Consider the following 16,047-nt stretch of genomic DNA (forward strand, 5'->3'; position numbering starts at 1 on the left):
AATGTTGGCAACCAATTCCAGCTATTTTTTTTTTTTTTTTTGAGACGGAGTCTCGCTCTGTCGCCCAGGCTGGAGTGCAGTGGCCAGATCTCAGCTCACTGAAAGCTCCGCCTCCCGGGTTTATGCCATTCTCCTGCCTCAGCCTCCCGAGTAGCAGGGACTACAGGCGCCCACCACCTCGCCCGGCTAGTTTTTTGTATTTTTTAGTAGAGACAGGGTTTCACCGTGTTAGCCAGGATGCTCTCGATCTCCTGACCTCGTGATCCACCCGTCTCGGCCTCCCAAAGTGCTGGGATTACAGGCTTGAGCCACCATGCCCGGCCAATTCCAGCTATTTACAAATACCCAGAATCAGCTGGGCATGGTGTAATACCAGCACTTTGGGAAGCCAAGGCAGGAGGAATGTTTGAGTCCAGGAGTTCAAGACCAGCCTAGGCACAATGGTGAGACCTGGTCTCTCCAAAAGCGCAAAAATTAGCCAGGTGTGGTGGCGTGCACTTGTACTCCCAGCTATTCAGGAGGCTGAGGTAGGAAGAGTACTTGAGCCTGGGAGGCTGGGTCTGCAGTGAGCTGAGATCATGCCACTGTACTCCAGCCTGGGTAACACAGGGAGAACCTATCACAAAAAATAAAGTAAAATATATATTAAAGAAATAAGCAAGGCTGGGCACAGTGGCTCACGCCTGTAATCTCAGCACTTTGGGATGCCATGGTGGGCAGATCAACTTGAGGTCAGGAGTTCAATACCAGCCTGGCCAACATGGTGAAACCCCATCTCTACAAAAAATATAAAAATTAGCCGGGTGTGGTGGCATGCACCTGTGTGGTCTCAGCTACTCTGGAGACTGAGATGGGAGGATCGGTTGAGCCTCCAGGAGGTGGAGGTTGCAGTGACCCCAGATTGCACATTGCATTCCAACCTGAGTGACAGAGAAGAGCCTGTCTCAAAAAATAAATAAATAAAAAATAAGCCGGGCGCAGTGGCTCACGCCTGTAATCCCAGCACTTTGGGAGGCCAAGGCAGGCGGATCACTTGAGGTCAGGAGTTCGAGACCACTCTGGCCAACATGGTGAAATGCTGTTTCTACTAACAATATAAAAATTAGCCGGCCATGGTGGCGGGTGCCTGTAATCCCAGCTACTCGGGAGGCTGAGGCAGGAGAATTGCTTGAATCTGGGAGGCAGAGGTCACAGTGAGCCGAGATCATGCCACTGCACTCCAGCTTGTACTCAGTCTCAAAAAGACAAATACAAACAAAAATAAAGTAAAAAATCTGGTAGTGAGGAAGCCTACAAGATCGCGAAAACTGAATCTTGAAATTCTGGCTAAGATTTTTCACATCCTTAGTCAAACCAAAACATGTTACCCAAGACATGAAGGACAATAAATGGATACTACTACTTTCATTCATCCTCTTTCCCCACATCCAAAAAAGTGAAAACAAAAGTTAAATTTTATACAAGATACATCTTTCAAGAACAAGATAATAATACCACACATGAGATGAAAATGAAGGGGCATGGACTACAAAGCTTACCCGTTTGAGATGAATTGTTTTCAGTGTCACTGCACACTCAGATAAAGCCTGTGAAAAACAAGTTTAAGAATTTCTATATACTCAATTCTTGTTTTAGTGATCCAGCTCTTCTCTTTACTATCCTGGCCACTGCCAGGGAAATTCAAATAAATATTTCCAGAGAAATATTTAACTCCAGAGAAGGGATAGAGGAAGGAAAGGTAACAGGTAGGTGGACTAAGTGGGCTGAAGTAAAAAAAGGAAAAAAACCAGAAAAATACAAACTGTTGTTTTAACGCAGTACATTACAATTATGAAATCTAGCTTTTACCAGGTTGTGGGAAAGTGAGAAAGTGGAAATTGACATTAAGTATTCTGAAGATGAGATTTGGGGAAACTATCATACGAGGATCAAGTTGCCATTTCATGCTCTTAATGATTAGGGAAAACCACTGGGTGTAAGTTTTAGAATTAAAGTAGTAGTAGGAAACTAATACTGAAACTTGAAAGAATGTTTGTGTCAAATGTCGTTTCATGGTCCTAGAAAAAGTCAGGTGTTAAAGTTGAAGGAGCAGAATTTGTAAAATTCAGCAGTAGCATTGGGATTCAAAAAGAATTCATAAAAACTCCAGAAGGTATCATAAATCTAAAAAAATGAACCCTGATCTGAAATCACTAAATTAAAAAAAAAATTCAATGAAACATAATATAATCAACCTGGCATTAAAGAAGAAATTGGGAATATATGAGAGCTACACAAGGTAAACAAAGATTCCTAGGTGCTTACCAATACTGTTTGTGCATCTGCCAGGTCAAAGGTTTGTTTTAAAGGTGCTAGGAAACATGCGGGGACAATGTGCTTATAAACAAAATCAGCAAATCCCACTGGTCCATCTTTACCTCCTGTCAAGAGAATTCAAATTTTCATCTTATATATAAAAGTAAGTCAATTAATTCATCACCAGGGAAAACCAACTCCCAGTTTCTCTCTCTGTTAGGGCTATGTTCCATTTCATCTCTAAGAGTTTTATGAAAGAGTTTGGGAAATGAAGGTTAAGAAATAAAATCATCTTACCCCAGAGTTCTACCAACTTTGAAAGGATGATAAAACATGTTTTCTGTGCAATTGGATCTGGATATTCAACTGCTCCTTGAATAACAGTAACCAACACTCTTTCCACATTCTCTGCACCTGAGGAGAAAAACTTGTTTAAGTAATTTCCAAAATTAACTAGGAAAGCAACCTGAAGTTCTCTTTTCATATACTAATGTATATGAAAAATCATTTACAGGTAGAATGGGAAAAATGAAGGGGGGGGAAAGCATTTACAGAGTTGCCAAAATCCCTTGATTTTTATTAACTGGGCACCTTAAGTTTAAACATTAAACATTGAAAAATCAGCTGGGCGTGGTGGCTCCTGTCTATAATTCCAGCATTTTGCGAGGCTGAGGAAGATTGCTTGAGCCCAGGAGTTTGACACCAGCCTGGGCAACATGGTGAGATCCCATCTCTACAAAATATAAGCCCAGCACCGTGGCAAGTGCCAACGGTCCTGGCTACGCAGGAGGTAGAAATGGGAGGACAGCCCAGGAGGTAGAGATTGGAGGATAGCCCAGGAGGTGGAGGTTGCAGTGAGTCATGATCACACCACTGCACTCCAGCCTGGGCAACAGAGTGAGACCCTATCTCACAAATAAAATTAAATTAAATTAAAAAAATAAAACACCAAAAAATAGTTTGCCTCTGGTATCTTGTTCCCTGAATTTCCTATACAGAATTCTCCATACAAATCTATACAGCTCCATTTATTTTATATTTCAAAATGGCAAATTTGCCATAAAGACTCAACTGTCAGGTCAATTCTGTAAGTAGCCATGTTATTTACATTGCTAAAGAACCAAATTAAAAAATATTGCATAAAGAAAAAGGGAACAGAATACAAATTAATTTTAGGTGCTTTACATAAAAGTGATCGATTCCCACCCTGAAAACAATAAACTGTCTTCCCATGGGACAACAAACTTCAAAATTTCTGTATTTACTTCAGTTTGCTCTTGGTCATACAGATGTACAACACTGACATAGACTTAAGCAGACTAATTAGACATGGCATGCGTCCCCACCTTGATTTGCTATAACTTCGCTCATCCCACTGCCTGTGACTGTTTGCAGGAAAGCAAAGTAACTCCTCCGCAACATCTGCTTCTCTAAAGCAGCAGACTGGTCATTTTCTTCTGCTGGCCGGAGCAGCACTTCAAAAATTGCATGAAGCAGGGGCATGAACATCTGTTGTAAAAATGGGGATACCTGTATCTGAAGATAAACAATCATTACTTCAGAAATTAGTAACAATACTAATATACAACTTTAAAAAACTATTTTACATAAAGCCTTTCTTTTCTATTTAGGATGCATACGTACATAATTCAGTTAGCAAATATCAATTTTAAGATAAAATCTATATAACATAAACATTACTAGGCCAGACGCAGTGGCTCACAGCTGTAATCCCAGCACTTTGAGAGGCTAAGGCATGTGAATCACCTAAGGTCAGGAGTTCAAGGCCAGTCTGCCCAACGTGGTGAAACCCCATCTGTACTAAAAATACAAAAATTAGCTGGGTGTAGTGGCAAGCACCTGTAATCCCAGTCCCAGCTACTCAGGAGGCTGACACAGGGGAATTGCTTGAACCTGAGAGGTGGAGGTTGCAGTGAGTCAACATCGGACCACTGCACTCCAGCCTAGGTAACAGAGCAAGACTCCATTTCGGGGGGGGGGGACCTTAAAAAATATTACTAAAAGACCCAAGATCATTCAATTTAAACCCTTTCCTACAGATTAAGATTTAGGTTAAAATAATAGACATTTCACAATAAAATATTGCCATGGAATATTTTCAAATTAAATTCTCAAAAAATGAATTGTTTTGCTAAACTACAAATCAGTTTATATGATTAAACTCTTAGGGGTTTTTTTTTTTTGAACAAAAGTAAAAAACATCGTTTAATAACATGTTCTCAATGCTTGCTTACAAATGAACTCTTGAGTTTTATGAACTCTTGGGCAAATCCCTTAACTTCTCCATGCCTCAGTTTCCTCAACTATAATATATAATCCCTATCTTCTAGGGTTGGTATGAAAATCAAATGAGTAAATGTACAAAAAGTGCTTAGAACAGATTTTTTAACATAGAAAGTACTATGTAAGTGGCCAGGCGTGGTGGCTTATGCCTGTAATCCTAGCACTTATGGAGGCCAAGGCAGGAGGATCACTTGAGGTCAGGAGTTCGAGATTAGCCTGGCCAACGTGGGGAAATGCTGTCTCTACTAAAAGTACAAAATATTAGCCTGGTGTGGTGCATGCACCTATAGTGCCAGCTACTCAGGAGGCTGAGGCACAAGAATCGCTTGAACCTGGGAGGTAGAGGTTGCAGTGAGTCATGACTGCGCCACTGCACTCCAGCCTATGCGGCAGAGCGAGACTATCTCCATAAAAAGAAAAAAGAAAAAAAGAAGTACTATGTAAGTATTAACCACTTTTATTAGCCAGTTTAAATGTCCTACAGAAAACTGACTTTAATACACTGAATTACTTTTAACCCTTGCTTGGGTACCCAAATTATGGTGCTTCTTATTTCTTTAGACATTTAGTACTCAGTGTACTCTTTTTATATGCTCTTCTAAAACAGCCAACTAGTTGTTTTCTTTCGCTACACAAAGCATACAGGGTCTGTTTATATTCAAACATGTACTAAGCATGACCTATGTATCAGGCAGTGTGCCAAACAGCACTAAAAATTCATATGATCCATGATGCTCTCAAGTAATTCATTTAAAAAAAAAAAAGAAAGAAACCCAAGGGCAAATCCAAAACATGTCTGAAGATAAGTACATCTGATCTTCAAGAGATTTTCAGAGCTCTGAAGGTTTGCGGTACCTTGAATTTGGCCGTAATCTGGTTGATAAGAGGAATGAACTCCTGGAGATCTTTTGCTTCACAATCTTTGAGCATATGTTCTGAAGCAGATGGGATGAACGGAAGGACTTCTTCCTCCAGGCAAATAATCATTCGATGAAGGAAAGTACGGACTCCACTTCTGAGAATATCCTTTTGCAAGGGACAACTGAGGGCTGGCAAGAATGTCTGTAAACAGTCCAGATAAACTTCGGAACAGCCACATTGTTTCACAGTCTGCTTGTTGCTGAAAGCTTTACTGGTTCGACTATGTAAGCAAAAATCAGGCAATCAGATGTAACTTTATTCTTTGAAAGCGTTATGGAGTATTCAAAAGGAACGCACAACAAATTACAAAATTAACAAAACTAAATAAGCAGACCTTTATTTTCCACATCACAATTACTTCCATCTTTAGCTAATATGGCTATTTGTAAACTACTGCTTCCAATTATCTTTCCAGAACAAAAGCTCAAATTCATTTAAATGAATGACATGGAGTTAATATAATCCTTCTAATGTGAGTCTACCTAAATGTTTTATTAAAATCCTATTGACCGGGCTGGCTATTGTGGCTCATGCTTCTAATCCCAGCACTTTGGGAGGCTGAGGCAGGCAAATCACTTGAGACCAGGAGTTCAAGACCAGTCTGGACAACATGGTGAAAACCCGTCTTTACTAAAAATAGAAAAATTAGCTGGGTGTGGTGGCACACGCCTGTAATCCCAGCTACCTGGAAGCTGAGGCACAAGAATCACTTGAGCCTGGGAGGCAGAGGTTGCAGTGAGCTGAGATCACAACACTGCACTCCAGCCTGAGTGACAAAGCGAGACTGTCTCCCCCAAAAAAAAGAAAAAGAAAAAGAAAGAGAAAAATCCTATTGACAAAGTGGACAGAAAAGAGAAAACAAATCCACTTATTATGACTAGGCTGTACTAGGTAATCTGCAAACTACTCATTTAAATTTAGAAAACCATCTTCAAAATTATTTATACAACTTTCTAATATCTAGCTCTTGTTCTTAAGTATATTATAGAACAATTTAACTTCTAATTAGCAATCTTTACAACTTTCATGCCATTGTTTATTGTTTGTCAACAAAAAGTATGGGTAGAGGGGGAAAAAATAGCTGCTTGGGTGGTCTTCAGGACACAATACAACTAAAGAGAAACCTTAGGCTCTTCTCTTCAAGGTAACCAAGATTAACCAAAGACATCCCGTCCCAATGTATCTTTAGTATATTAACTCTTTAGCTGATCCCCTTAAACACACAACCCATTTATACCAAAGAAGTCAGAGGGGTTAAAGATTTACAGCTGTCAAGGCAAAAATGCAAATGGTATGTAATCTATCCCCTTCTTCAACTGAATCTAACTGACTGGATTTGGAGGACAAAGATTTAGACAATTATGTGGACTATCCAACTGTGGAAACACAAATGTGTGTGCCCACCAAACAAGTGGTTCTGTCTGTGTCGATACATGCACTTCACAATTTTAACTGTGATCACACTTACCTTGCAAATCCAACAGCATGGTTGAGACAGTCTGCTAAAGAGGCTTGCCTTTCTTCATCTTGTGCCAGCATCAACTTTTCTAACAGAATTTTAAACTTCTCCATTAGTGGAGTCAACAGATTCCTCATTAAGGCTTGTTTCCTTTCTGCTGGGTATTCACTATTAACAATCAGCACTCCAGCTGTCTCATAAATAAAAAGTTGATCATCGCTGCTCAGTAAGGACTGGTGGCCATTCTCCTAGAATGAAATTTAGTCTTACTAAAAGTTTTTAATTTTTGAGTTCCTCTCATTTAATGAGAAAACGTGCATTAGGAACAGGAACTCATGTATCAAATACTTATAAAGACAAATTTTCTCCCAGGACCACAGAATGAAAAGAAAACTAAATTGGAGGTCAACAGATCATGGTTCTAATTCCAGCCCTGACAAGACTCTACAAATGATCATGTAAGATAATTATTAAAGTTAGTTTTCTAACTTGTTTTCTTTTGTAAAGATCTTATTTATAAGATTGTTATGAGGCTAGGCTGCATGTGGTGGCTCATGCCTGTAATCCTAGCACTTTGAGAGGCCGAGGCAGGCAGATCACTTGAGGTCAGGAGTTCATGACCAGCCTGGCCAACATGGTGAAAACACTGTCCCTACTAAAAATACAAAAAATTAGCTGGGTGTGGTGGCACACCTGTAGTCCCAGCTACTTGGGAGGCTGAGGCAGGAGAATTGCTTGAACCTGAGAGGTGGAGGCTGTAATAAGCCAAGACCATGCCACTGCACTCCAGCCTGGGCGACAGCCAAGACTCTGTCTCAAAAAAAAAAAAAAAAAAAAAAAGTTCTAGAGGGCTACCTACACTTCTTTTAAATAATTAAGTAATAAATACATAGTAAAGCATTATTTTGCATGTGTCTGTGAGGGTGTTTCCAGAAAAGATTAGTTGGTCCAAGTAGACCAGGTGGGGAAGACCTGCCCTCAGTGTTGGCGGGTACCATCCAATTGACCAGGGGCGCTGAGAGAACAAATACATAAGGCGAATTGGTCTCTCTCTGAAAGCTGGACAGACTTTTCTTCTGCTGCCTTGAACATCAGAGATTTGACTCCGCAAAAGTGCATTACACACAGCATTAACTGTGTGTGTAAACACTGTGCATGTACACAAGAAAGGTCCTTTCTTTCTTTCTTTTTTTTTTTTTTTTTTGAGGCGGAGTCTCGCTCTGTCGCCCGGACTGGAGTGCAGTGGCCGGATCTCAGCTCACTGCAAGCTCCACCTCCCGGGTTTATGCCATTCTCCTGCCTCAGCCTCCCGAGTAGCTGGGACTACAGGCGCCCGCCACCTCGCCCGGCTAGTTTTTGTATTTTTAGTAGAGACGGGGTTTCACCGTGTTAGCCAGGATGGTCTCGATCTCCTGACCTCGTGATCCGCCCGTCTCGGCCTCCCAAAGTGCTGGGATTACAGGCTTGAGCCACCGCGCCCGGCCGAAAGGTCCTTTCTGTACATCTGCATCTGTGAAACATAAAATTTCTTGTGATCTCAGTTCTTTGGGTGACTGCATATGTTGTAGTGACCCATTTCCATTTTTTATCAATTTCCTCAAGACTTAGGTTGTCTGTCATGGTTATTTCAGATAAGCGCAGTTATAAAACTGAGTGGCACACAATTACTAACCATAGTGATATGCCCTTACACATTTTGCTTTCTGATCTATTTCTTTATGAATACAGTTTGTCTGCTCCTGTTTTACCCATGTAACTGTCATTTTTATAACTGAGTGCTTATACTTGCAAAAGCGTGTGTTATTACTGCCTATTTTGTGTAAAGTGGACTATGAAGTGCTGTCATGTTTTTACATGTTTCTCAAATACATTCCCTTTTAAAAATGTAAAGCAATGTCTTTCAAATAATTTTTTAAAATTACTTTTTCCAGGATTATATTTTTAAGATTTTGATCTTTCGGAATTGTGGTTTTTAGGATTTCAGGATTTTAACGCTTGGGATTATGGCCCAATCCCAGCGCCAAAATACTCAGATTGACTAGCACTTAATTTTTTTTTTACCCTAACCCTGAAATGACACGGAAAACCTTTGATCTAGCAGTAGCAGCTGCTAAGAATGGCTTAAAATACAATTATAGGACTAAACAGAATAATTTAGAAGTTGAATTTTTTTTCTCAATTTTTATTTTCTTTTCATTTAAAAAATTTTTAATATACTTTTCATTTTAATTTAACAGCAAGCTCATCTTTAATTAATTTTTTCTTCTTCATAAAATGCTTCAACATTTTAACAATATACCTACCCCATGCTGCCAAATTGATCTGTCAACTCTTGATTCCTATGTTTTATTTACTATGTCAACAGAATTTTGGTAAATAGAACTAATCTTTGCACATACACCTCCCTCCACCACCTGTTTTTTTTTAAATGCCCACAAAGGTAAACCTAATGGCATGTGTGGCTTAAATGATTTTTGGGTAAAATATCTTGAAGAGACAGATACTTACAGGTGGAGAAAGCTCTAATAAATCTTGTATTCTATTCAAAATATCCTCAATGAAAGGATTCATTTGCTTACTGAAAAACAGCAAAAAGGAAAATCACAATTAATAACAGTGCTCAAAACAGTGCTAAAATACCAAATTCCCCCTTTAAGACAGAACTAAAAAAAAGTTCAGTTGTAGGCTAGTCACTTCTGATTAAGATTAGCTATGGTTAATTTTTAAAAATTACCTTTATCTGCTCTGTAGTGATAAGATTGTCAAAATTACTTACAATCTTATAAGCCTAATAAGGAGTAGTTTTCATTCCCCAAAAATGGTACTAGTAAAGAATAATACAGGCCAGGTGCAGTGGCTCACTTCTGTAATCCCAACACTTTGGGAGGCCGAGGTGGGAAGACTGAGCTGAAGAATTTGAGACCAGCCTGGACAATGCGGTGAGACCGATTCTACAAAAAATACAAAAATTAGCCGGCCACTGTCACACGCCTGTAGTCCCAGGTGCTCCAGGGGCTGAGGTGGGAAGATCACCTGAGCCTGAGGAGGTTGAGGTTGCAGTGAACTGGGATCAAGCAGCTTAGGCGATAGCGTGAGACCCTGTCTCAAAAAAATAACAACAACAACAACAAAAAATAATAAAAACTTTTAGTACTGAACTAAGTACTTGCCTGATGAACAGGAAAGGAAGTGGCAACATAAAATGGGGGCTGGGTGCAGTGGCTCATGCCTGTAATCCCAGCACTTTGGGAGGCTGAAGAGGGTGGATCATCTCAGGTCAGGAGTTCAAGACCAGCCTGACCAACATGGTGAAGCCCCATCTCTATTAAAAATGCAAAAAATTAGCCGGGTGTGGTGATGGGCACCTGTAGTCCTGGCTACTCGGTAGGCTGAGGTGGAAAATCGCTTCAACCCAGGAGGCAGAGGTTGCAGTGAGTCAAGATCACGCCACTGTACTCCAGCCTGGGCAACAAGAGTGAAATTCCATCTCAAAAAAAAAAAAAAAAAAAAATAGAGGGGGACATCTACCTGACAAAGCATGACTTGACTTGAACAGGAAGAACCAAATCTACCATAGGCACTTGGAAAATAATTTATATGTCTACTTTTTTTTCATTTCCATCTTCATTTTATTTTATTTTTTTGAGACAGTTTCACTCTTGTCGTCCAGGCTGGAGTGCAATGGTACAATCTCTGCTCACTGCAAACTCTGCCTACTGGGTTCAAGCGATTCTCTTGCCTCAGCCTCCTCCCGAAGCTGCCTCAGCCTTCCATTAGCTGGGACTACAGGCACCCACCACCACGCCCGGCTAATTTTCTGTATTTTTAGTAGAGACTGGGTTTCATCATGTTGGCCAGGCTAGTCTCGAACTCCTGATCTCAGGTGATCCACCCACCTCAGCCTCCCAAAGTGCTGGGATTACAAGAGTAGGCCACTGCGCCAGCCCTCCATCTTCATTTTAAATTCAGGGGGTTTGTTACATGGGCATATCATGGGATGCTGAGGTTTGTGCTTCTATCGATCCAGTCCCATCACCCAGATATTGAACACAGTGCCCAACAGGAAGTTTTTCAGCACTTGTCCTACTCCCTCCCTCATTCTGGAGTCCCAACTGTCTTTTGCTCCCAGCTTTATGTCTGTGTGTACCCAAGATTTAGCTCCCACTTATAAGTGAGAACATGTGGCATTTTTTTGTTTCTGCATTAATTTGCTTAGATTAAAGACCTCCAGCTACATCCATGTTGCTGCAAAGGACATGATTTTGTTCTTTGTTATGGCTGTTTAGTATTTCATGGTGTATGTGTGCTACATTTTTTCTTTTTTTTTGAGACTGAGTCTCACCCTGTCACCCACGCTGGAGTGCAGTGGCACGATCTAGGCTCATTGCAACCTCCATCACCCAGGTTTAAGCGATTCTCCTGCCTCAGCCCCTTGAGTAGCTGGGATTACAGGCACCCACCACCATGCCTGGCTAATTTTTTGTATCTTTAGTAGAGATGGGGTTTCACCACGTTAGCCAGGCTGGTCTTGAACTCCTGACCTCGTGATTGGCCTCCCAGAGTGTTGGGATTATAGGCGTGAGTCACCACACCCGGCCTACATTTTCTTTAATTAATCCACCACTGATGGGCACCTAGGTTGATTCCATGTCTTTACTACTGTTTTACATCTATTCAGTAACTTAAAAAATAACATGTTAGCTGCAATTTTATACTTACTTGAGAGATTTGACAAATCTAGAAAACAGGTAAGCCGTCCTGCTCCGAACTTTTGCACTGGAATGCCGCAGACCTCTATGATCTAAGAAAGCCATCTAAAGAAGGAGACACTTTTACTATTTCTGCACTTTTTCAGGGGTTTTGTTGCTATTGTCATGCTACATTTTTGTTCATACCAAATTTTACATCTTAGCTCCTAAAAGGCAGGAACCAGGAATACACAAGTAATTCTAAACTACACACAAACAGTCCCGTGAGAACTTGTTTTAGTTAATTGACTAATTGGGCACAAACTATCCATTTAAAAGAAATGGAGGAGGGGTTATTTTCAGTGTGTGCCAAGCATTTCTGAGAGGTTCTGATTCTGAGAAAAGTTATAGACAGAAAAATACAATGCTATCAAGTCATTAGCTGAAATCCATGTAAAGTAACAAAAATCCAGAGTACTTACTAGTACACATGGAATGTGCTGAGGTTCAACTGTGAAAAACTTTTCATATCTAACAACAGTTTCGAAGAACTCCAACGTCACAGATGTATGCTGATAGGAACTGACTCCTGATGTTACCAGCTAGAGCAGGAAAAAGTTAAGAAACCTCTTCTTATTTATTGCAATATCAAAATGCCCCAGTATTAACATATACTAAGTTCTAACAAGGAACTCCCATTAGCTTATACTGAAAACAGAAATTTATGGTCAAAATTATCTTCAGTATACTTACAGTTCGCATCATATCCTGCAAAGCACTAGCTTTTGAAACATCACCTGAGAAGTGAGCACCATGAGATACTGGAAGAGCTTCTGCCAACATATACAGCAATCTTATTGCTACTTCAACCTCCATAAACCGTGTAGTCTGCCAGTTCCTACCAAGGTATAATATGTCAGTGAGATTTAAAGATAAATTTTTCATACAGTGAATTATGCACAGGGTAAGACACCAACAAAAGTCTTTTTAATTATTAAAAAGTCATAGCAATTGTTAACTTTCCCAGACAATATAATATATATCACAAAGATAGAAAGGATCAAGAGAAATCAAGAAGACACTTCATTGTTTCCAGAGATACACATATGATCTCAATAAGTAACATAGATTAGTAAGTCATATGAATCATTTCTTTTGACCCATATCAAAGAGCAAAAGAAAGAAGTAGGCTTGTTACAAAAGGACAAACTTACTGCAGTGTAGAACTAAAAACTCTGCGAACAGAGGCCAGCAGTAACTCTGGGGAAACTTGAGCAAGCCTGTCCAACAGTAACTTCAGTTGTTTTCTATATTCTACAAACATGGCTTCATCTTCACCCTATGATACAGGTTAAAATCCTCATTTAAAAAATTTAGGGTTGATGGGTGCAGCAAACCCCATGGCACATGTATACCAATGTAACAAACCTGCACATTCTGCACACGTACCCCAAAACTTTAAGTATAATAATAAAAATAAATAAATAACTTAAAAGACCTTAAAATTCATGTAAATATCCAGTTCTGTATTTTTCTGCATTTACACATTTTGTACTTTTATTTTTTGTCACTATTTATATAGAAAAACTTACTATGCTTAATAACTTCTCCCCTCTAGCTCACAAATAAGTACTTCTGCACATAGCCATAGGCCTCAAAAGCCTTGAGCCAGAAATACTCTAAGAAGGTTAAAGACAATAGTCTAGCACTAGAATGGGCTTTGAAATCTTTGCACCTTATTTATTCTTATAAGTCAATATCCACTGTAAAAAGTGGTAATACTGTGGTATAACTGGAGATATTAAATGTTAGGAGGCTGGCACATCCCAAGTGCACAGGGTGTTGGTCATCACCACCATTATCCTTTTACAACTCTTAAGTTTTTCAATGCCTGAAGTGGGGGAATAAAACATTTTAGAACAAAGCTTGGCAACGAATACCATGACTGAATACCTAGAAAGCACCAATGGCCCTTGTCTGATGGGAAGCTGACCCACTCACAATCTTGAAAAAGACTTTTAACTGGAACAAGTCTAGAGTGCCTCATTTCCACTCTACCAATACAGTCTTGTGACTGGAGTTCCTCATTCTTACAAAATATAAAATGAAATATGATCACCAATAATATTAGCAATATTTTACTATGTTCAGTGCTACAGAGTATTTGTAAAAGGACTGTTAATGGGACAGGTGTAGTGGCTCACACCTGTAATCCCAACACTTTGGGAGGCCGAGGCAGGCAGATTACTTGAGGCCAGGAGTTTGAGGCCAACTTGGCCAACATGGCAAAACTCCATCTCTACTAAAAATACAAGAATTAGCCGGACATGGTCGCACGTGCCTGTAATCCCAGCTACTCAGGTGGCTGAGGCACAAGAATCACTTGAACCCAGGAGGCAAAGGTTGCAGTGAGCCCAGATGGCACCACTGCACTCCAGCCTGGGTGACAGAGACTCTGTCTCAAAGAAAAAAAAGGGGGAGGTGGTTGTTAATGGATAAAATATCAAAAATGAAGGATTAAGAGGCTTCTATTAATTTCACCCAAAGTTGGTGTCAATATAAACAGACTAATTTTTCAAGAACTTCAAGTTTTAAAGGGCCCCGAAACAATAAAAACTTGAAATATGAATTTGATATAAGTAAATAATAAAATTAAAACTCCTTTCTCCTCAACAAAAAAAATTCTTACCTCATTTTCAAAGTTATATTCTTCATCGTAAGTCAATTTTTTCATAACGGCCAACATGATTGCCTAAGAATAAAATTGAGAATAAAAGAGTTTTTGTCAGTCTCCTTCTAATTTGATATAATTTGAAATTAAGCTATATTTCAAGGCAAATTATAGACTAAGAATCTACCATTGGTTTAAAAGAAGCATAAAGTCAATTACCTCTACATTAGCTTTTTGCTGATCCGAGAGCACTGTAAGCTGTTAAAAAGTAAGCAATAACTTATTAGGTTTTCTAAAGTTGTACCTGCATATCAGAACATTTTTCTAACCAATTAAGACCTTTTTTTTTTTTTTTGAGACAAGGTCTTGCTCTATTGCCCAGGCTGGAGTGCAGTGGCACAGTCATGACTCACTGCAACCTCCAAATCCCTGGCTCAAGAGATCCTCCCACCTCACCCTCCCACAGGAGGGTGGGACCACAGGCACTTGCCACCATGCTTGGCTTGTTTTCTTTTTATTATTTATAGAGATGGAGTCTCCCTATGTTGTCCAGACTGGTCTCAAATTCCTGGCCTCAAACAATCCTCCTGCCTCAGCCTTACCAAGTGCTGGGATTACAGGTGACAGCCATTATGCCCGGCCTCTAATCAATTAAGATATTTGAAAACATGCACCAAACTTTTTTGGAGGGCAGTTTAGCAGCAGCTGCCTATATTTAAAATGTACCTAACCTAACTTAAGATCAAGTAATGCCACTTCTAGTAAGTAACTTGACATGTAGACAAAGACACCTACAACATATTCTGCAAAAAAGGTTTTTAAACAAAGCAAAACAAGCCTACAAAACCATTAGGAGTTGTACAATGGGATTACCAGTAGTGATCATACCTTTCCACACTGCTGCATAAAATTTCTTAAAATATACATAAAGATAGATGTTATGTTTACTACAACAAAACAGAAACTAAACGTATTTGGGAAGGTATTTTAAGCTTGACTTGATTCAATTAATTCAATGTAAATATACAGAAATGGCTGTTTCCATTTCTGGAATGGAACATCCAATGTCATGTTGATAAGTCACTAATTCTTTTAATTGCTAAATGCTATAATATGGAGACTAACACCACCTACAAGTTCTTTCTGGAAGTGGGGGACACTTTAATCATAAAAAATTGTTGCTGGGCTTGGTGGTTCACACCTGTAATCACAGCACTTTGGGAGGCAGAGGCAGGTGGATCACCTGAGGTCGGGAGTTTGAGACCAGCCTGACCAACATGGAGAAACCCTGTCTCTACCAAAAGTACAAAATTAGCCGGGCGTGGTGGCGCATGCCTGTAATCCCAGGTACTCGGGAGGTTGAGGCAGGAAAATCGCTTGAACCTGGGAGGTGGAGGTTGTGGTGAGCTGAGATCGCGCCATTGCACTCCAACCTGGGCAACAACAGCAAAACTCTGTCTCAAAAATAAATAAATAAATAAATAGTTCATGAGAAATGAATGATGTACATGTAAATTAAAATAACAGACCATGCTTATGAAAATTTCAACAGTATTCACAAAGACAGGTTCAAAATAAAAAAATAACCTAAACCTATAACTACCTCTGAAGCTGGTTAGTCTACTGAATTTAGAACCTGAAACTATTTCCTGGCCAATTCTTTTTTTTTTAAGATGGAAATACATTAATATTTAACAGTAAGTATCTTT

General features: G+C 39.7%; 1 protein-coding gene and 1 long non-coding RNA gene across 3 annotated transcripts in view; one reads left to right on the forward strand and one right to left on the reverse strand.

Annotated features, from left to right (window-relative positions):
- The window catches only part of LOC117089820, a 38,498-nt gene that overhangs the window by 15,356 nt on the left and 7,095 nt on the right, over window positions 1-16,047 (forward strand). The window contains exon 2 of the long non-coding RNA XR_004439767.1: window positions 7,352-7,437. This is a non-coding gene — a long non-coding RNA (uncharacterized LOC117089820). The remainder of the gene's footprint in view (window positions 1-7,351; window positions 7,438-16,047) is intronic.
- XPOT (exportin for tRNA) overlaps window positions 1-16,047 on the reverse strand; it is a 44,229-nt gene that overhangs the window by 11,884 nt on the left and 16,298 nt on the right. For both annotated transcript variants that reach the window (XM_033221392.1, XM_033221393.1), the window contains exons 10-22: window positions 14,558-14,596; window positions 14,357-14,419; window positions 12,882-13,006; window positions 12,421-12,565; window positions 12,150-12,269; window positions 11,699-11,793; window positions 9,488-9,557; window positions 6,989-7,227; window positions 5,455-5,740; window positions 3,642-3,831; window positions 2,593-2,709; window positions 2,305-2,420; window positions 1,539-1,586 (exon numbers count right to left, since the gene is read on the reverse strand). In XM_033221392.1, coding sequence (XP_033077283.1) covers window positions 1,539-1,586; window positions 2,305-2,420; window positions 2,593-2,709; window positions 3,642-3,831; window positions 5,455-5,740; window positions 6,989-7,227; window positions 9,488-9,557; window positions 11,699-11,793; window positions 12,150-12,269; window positions 12,421-12,565; window positions 12,882-13,006; window positions 14,357-14,419; window positions 14,558-14,596 — 1,653 coding nt within the window. The remainder of the gene's footprint in view (window positions 1-1,538; window positions 1,587-2,304; window positions 2,421-2,592; window positions 2,710-3,641; window positions 3,832-5,454; window positions 5,741-6,988; window positions 7,228-9,487; window positions 9,558-11,698; window positions 11,794-12,149; window positions 12,270-12,420; window positions 12,566-12,881; window positions 13,007-14,356; window positions 14,420-14,557; window positions 14,597-16,047) is intronic.

Source organism: Trachypithecus francoisi, unplaced genomic scaffold (genome assembly GCF_009764315.1).
Source record: "Trachypithecus francoisi isolate TF-2019V2 unplaced genomic scaffold, Tfra_2.0 Lachesis_group11, whole genome shotgun sequence".
NCBI lineage: Eukaryota > Metazoa > Chordata > Mammalia > Primates > Cercopithecidae > Trachypithecus > Trachypithecus francoisi.